Raw genomic sequence first — 4,160 nt, forward strand, 5'->3', positions numbered from 1 at the left:
CCCTGGGTGGTTCTTTGGAGGAAAGGAAGGATTGCTTAGGACACTGCATAGAGAAGTCAAGCCACTAGAGAAACGAGCTTTCTATTTCAGTGTTGGTCCAGGGGAGAGATTGAGCTCTTTCTGCTTCAAAGGAAAACAGGTGAGTCTCTGACTTAAAAGAGAGGATCCAGGAAACAGTGTGCCAAGGTGGGAGAGGCAAAGGTGAGCAGAAACAGGTGTTGAAAATTAACTGTTTCTCTCTTGCTAGGAGGAAGTTGGCCTCCAGTTTCTCTCCAGGGGACTCAGAATAGTAGAAACTGAGACACTGAGGGGAGCAGAGATCTGATTGAGGTTGGGAAACCATAATGTGTGCAGACCAAGTCAGAAGAGAGGTGTCATGGAGGCTAAAGTGCAGATTCCTCCAGCCCCAGTGGGTAATTTGGCAGGTGCAGAAAAGAAAGTGCCAAGTAACTGAAAGAAGCAAATTTCAGCCTGGTGGGAGGAGAAGATCACTTAGGGCACATAACTCTTGTGTGTGATTCCAAAAGGATGGAAGTCAGGGCCCCTGAGAGGATGGGGAGATGAAAGTCAAAGGCCCCAGGGTGTCTAGGCCTGACCTCTGCCCTCCTTGAGCTCCAGAGCCCAAACCCAAGAGGAAGCATTGCCTTTGCTACTCTGAGGTGGTCTGCTGGAATGATGGAGGATTGTTGTGGTGGTTGCATCATGCCATGGTAACAGAATGAAGGGGGTGCTAAGATACCTGAGGTATCCAGTGGCATTTGCCTTGTAGTGGTAGAAGGTGCAGTGGAGGTCAGTGGAGAGGAGAGGAGAGTCGGGTGATTTTCTTTGTGGTGTTTTCTGGAGGTGTGGTTTTGGTGTGTTGTCCATCATCTTTATCTGGGATCCTAGGAGCCATTTGTGGCCAAGTAGGTATGTGCAGCTTTCTTTGCTGGCCATTAATATTCATTGTGTTCATCAGGTAGTCTAAGCCCATAGTTGTTCCATTTCTTTAGGCCTTAAGTACGCTACCATGGTCAAAGGCTTAGGGCTTTTAGGGAGAGACGGGGAGAAGGAGAAAGGTGGGATATTGAGAGGTGAGCTCTTCGCCAAGCCACAGATGCTAAGAAACTGAAATAAATCTTGCCAAGATAGTGGTAATTGGAAGTCCTGAGGAGCAAACGGAGAGGATATCTATATATTTCTCTATGTCTCTGTCTGTCTATCTACTATCCTTATGTATATCTATCTCTGTATATTTCTGTCTATCTCTATATCATTATGTTCCTATCTATCTGTCTTTCTATGTATCTAAATATGAGAACTAGAAGTCTAAGTTCCATTGATTCAAAAAAGAGAAAGCTCAAAACTCGATATACCTTTGCTTCCATGGTCACTCAGCCAGGTGAATAGTAAATGTTAATGGAAATGTCAGTATGGAGGTAGAGAAGTCCTTTTTCTTCATCACCCTCTTTGCTGTAAATTGAGGGACTTGAGTAGTGTTAACAGGGATAGAAAAGACCCTTTCTCTCACTTTAACATGACCCTTATTGTATCATTCACTCATACCCGAGAAATACAAGAAGGACGCAAGAAGAGACATTCAATGCCAAAGGCTATATAGACTTGAAATGGTAGCTTGAGGTCAAGCAACACACTTGATAATTTTGTGGACACAAAACATTTGACATTTCTTTTGTAGACTTGCGTGGAATCATAGTGAATTCAGCCCCATCTATCCATCTGTACATATATAGATACCAAAAAAAATACCTGTTTGGGTGGAGTGTGTGTGTATGTGTGTGTTCATCAAAGTGAATGTGTGTATATTCTTTTATCCATAAAGGACTAATCCTAGAGAAGGCCCAATTGTGATGGGAAACAACAAAACTTTTCCAACTGGCTGCCATCTCTTTCTTGACTACTACATTGAAAAGCCGAGTGACCTAGACTGTTGTGGAATTGGAATGTGGGCAGTGGAATGTGGTTTTGGGAGCAGTTGGATGGTAGTAAGGTTGGACTCGGGGAGGAACAAGAGGAGAAGGATGAGAGGAAGAAGGAGGAAGAAAAACATTTGTTACTCTACAGTGATGCCGTACCTCAGATTGATAATGAGCAATATCCACAAAGACTGACTGCCTCAGTTGTTTTCAGATCGTTTGCTTCTCTTGCTCATCTAAAGGCCTTTTTTCCTTGGGTCTGGAACCAAGAGAAGGGGCTAGAGAAGTAGAATATGTTGTGGTGAACACATTAAAGGGATAATAGGATTCACTCTTGTCTTCCTAGCAGATTCTTCCCAATAGCTACTTCATCAAGAGCCAGTCTAGGATTGATTGGGATTATCAAAAGTTAAGGAAGTCTTCACTTGGATGGTATACAATCTGTCCCTCCCTGTGGATACAAAGCAGTGTCTTCATGAGATTCTTCTTGTTTGGTTATAAGACATCTTGTGAGTGTGTCCCTTGCACAAACCATCTCAGAGTAACTCTTTCTTCCTTCTACAGACAAGGCCAATTCTCAAAATAGACAAGGAAGGCAAATATCACATAGGTGACCTCAGACTGACCAAGTTTCCCTGAAATTCCCACCTTGGTGGGTCTCAGGATCTTTCTTCCAGATTGTACTGCTTCTCAGCATTATGGCCATTGTTCCTGGAATACAAGGGAGAACGCATTTCTTTGGATTTGCAAAGAGTGGCATGTCAGAGTTTCGTTTTCAGGGAGATTTCCTATCTGATTCTCTCTGACCACTCCGTCACCTTTCCTCTCATGGGCAATTCCATCCTTGCTGTTCACTTCTGGATTTTGAGAGGGGCCCCTTCATTTTCGAATAGGTGAATCTATTTCTCTTCCACCATCTAGAATTTGACAATATATCTCTCAGGTTAAATAGTCCTCCACAAAGGGTCACCCAGACCCTCCTATGCTAAATGGAATATTCAGACCAGAAATTTTCCTCACCTGTGTCTTCAGGACACACTCAAGTGTTGACTCTCTTCTTCCCTTGGATGCTAAAGAGAAGACAGGGCTAGAATAGCTTCCCAGTCCCAGTCAGAAGCATTGTGGTGTCATTGATGGAGGGATGACAAGGCTTTGGTGACTTGGGTCATCATCTCGTTCCCTGCTGAGCTCCTTTTCAGGCATATGAATGCTTTTTGTGTAGCTGCCCATAAGTCAGAGGTAATCACCCCCTTTTGGCTGTAAGTTCTTTAACCATTCCCCAATTGATGGACATCCCCTCAATTTCCAAATCTATGCCTCCACAAAAAGAGCTCCTATAAATATTTTTTGTACAAATATGTACTTTTCCCTTTAAAAAAACCTGTTTAGAATATATGGCTCGTTGTAGTATTGCTGGATCTCAAAGGGTGTGAGAGATAAGTTCAGAGCAGTGTTAGCTTATTGCTTTAAAATTCTTTGTTTTGCTTTTCTAGAGAAGAATATGTTCACTTCTTTCTTTAAAAAGATTTCTTTTCAGCTGGAAAGCAGTGAAGCTGCAGAAAAGAAAACATCATAGCTAAGGAAATTACCTCTACAATGGAAAACCTTCCTAATGATAATTTTACTGTGGAATGTCTCTGGAGAACAGGTAAACTCATGTATTACTAGTGAGGTTATAGAATGTAGAATGTAAACTAAACTACAACAAACTATGTGCCAGAATGCTTATCAAGTTACAACCATCACAGGGTGTTCCCCCCATATGTCCCTGTCATCTTTTACTGAAATTACACCCAATGGAGTGCCTTATATATATAGTAAAGAAGGGATGATTATATTCTTATAGCATTTGTAGTAGTAGTCGTATTTGGTTACTCCCAAATCCTGCAGATGCCTGAGGTGCCTGGCAAGTTTAGTCAGTCTGAAGAAATTCTAGATTATCAACACAAAAGAATAATACCAAGAATTAAAATTGATCAGTAAGTGGAAAGGAAAAGAAAAATTCTAGAAATATTCCTGTGAATTTGTGTAAGAGGACAGACACACACACACACACACACACACACACACACACACACACACATATATACATACACACAGGCAAACGAAAACAAAAAAATATCAATTAATTTAGTAGCCTCCCACAGGGAAATATATATGCTCAGAATAAAAAGAGAAATGTTAAATAGTGATGAATGTACAAATCATTAAAGGGGCATACAGGGAATAACTGATAAAAAGTTG

The 4,160-nt window shown here is 41.5% G+C and overlaps 1 protein-coding gene and 1 pseudogene across 2 annotated transcripts in view; one reads left to right on the forward strand and one right to left on the reverse strand.

The window, feature by feature from the left end:
- The window catches only part of MMADHC (metabolism of cobalamin associated D), a 47,410-nt gene extending 43,854 nt beyond the window's left edge, over window positions 1–3,556 (forward strand). Inside the window, exon 8 of the mRNA XM_078147049.1 lies at window positions 3,442–3,556. Coding sequence (XP_078003175.1) covers window positions 3,442–3,492 — 51 coding nt within the window. The 3' untranslated portion in view covers window positions 3,493–3,556. The remainder of the gene's footprint in view (window positions 1–3,441) is intronic.
- The window catches only part of LOC110196892 (methylmalonic aciduria and homocystinuria type D homolog, mitochondrial-like), a 38,086-nt pseudogene continuing 35,500 nt past the window's right edge, over window positions 1,575–4,160 (reverse strand). Inside the window, exon 8 of the transcript XR_013483053.1 lies at window positions 1,575–3,469. The product of XR_013483053.1 is annotated as a methylmalonic aciduria and homocystinuria type D homolog, mitochondrial-like (transcript). The remainder of the gene's footprint in view (window positions 3,470–4,160) is intronic.

The sequence above is a fragment of the Phascolarctos cinereus genome, unplaced genomic scaffold (genome assembly GCF_003287225.1).
Source record: "Phascolarctos cinereus isolate Bilbo 61053 unplaced genomic scaffold, phaCin_HiC Scaffold_726;HRSCAF=1367, whole genome shotgun sequence".
Taxonomy (NCBI): domain Eukaryota; kingdom Metazoa; phylum Chordata; class Mammalia; order Diprotodontia; family Phascolarctidae; genus Phascolarctos; species Phascolarctos cinereus.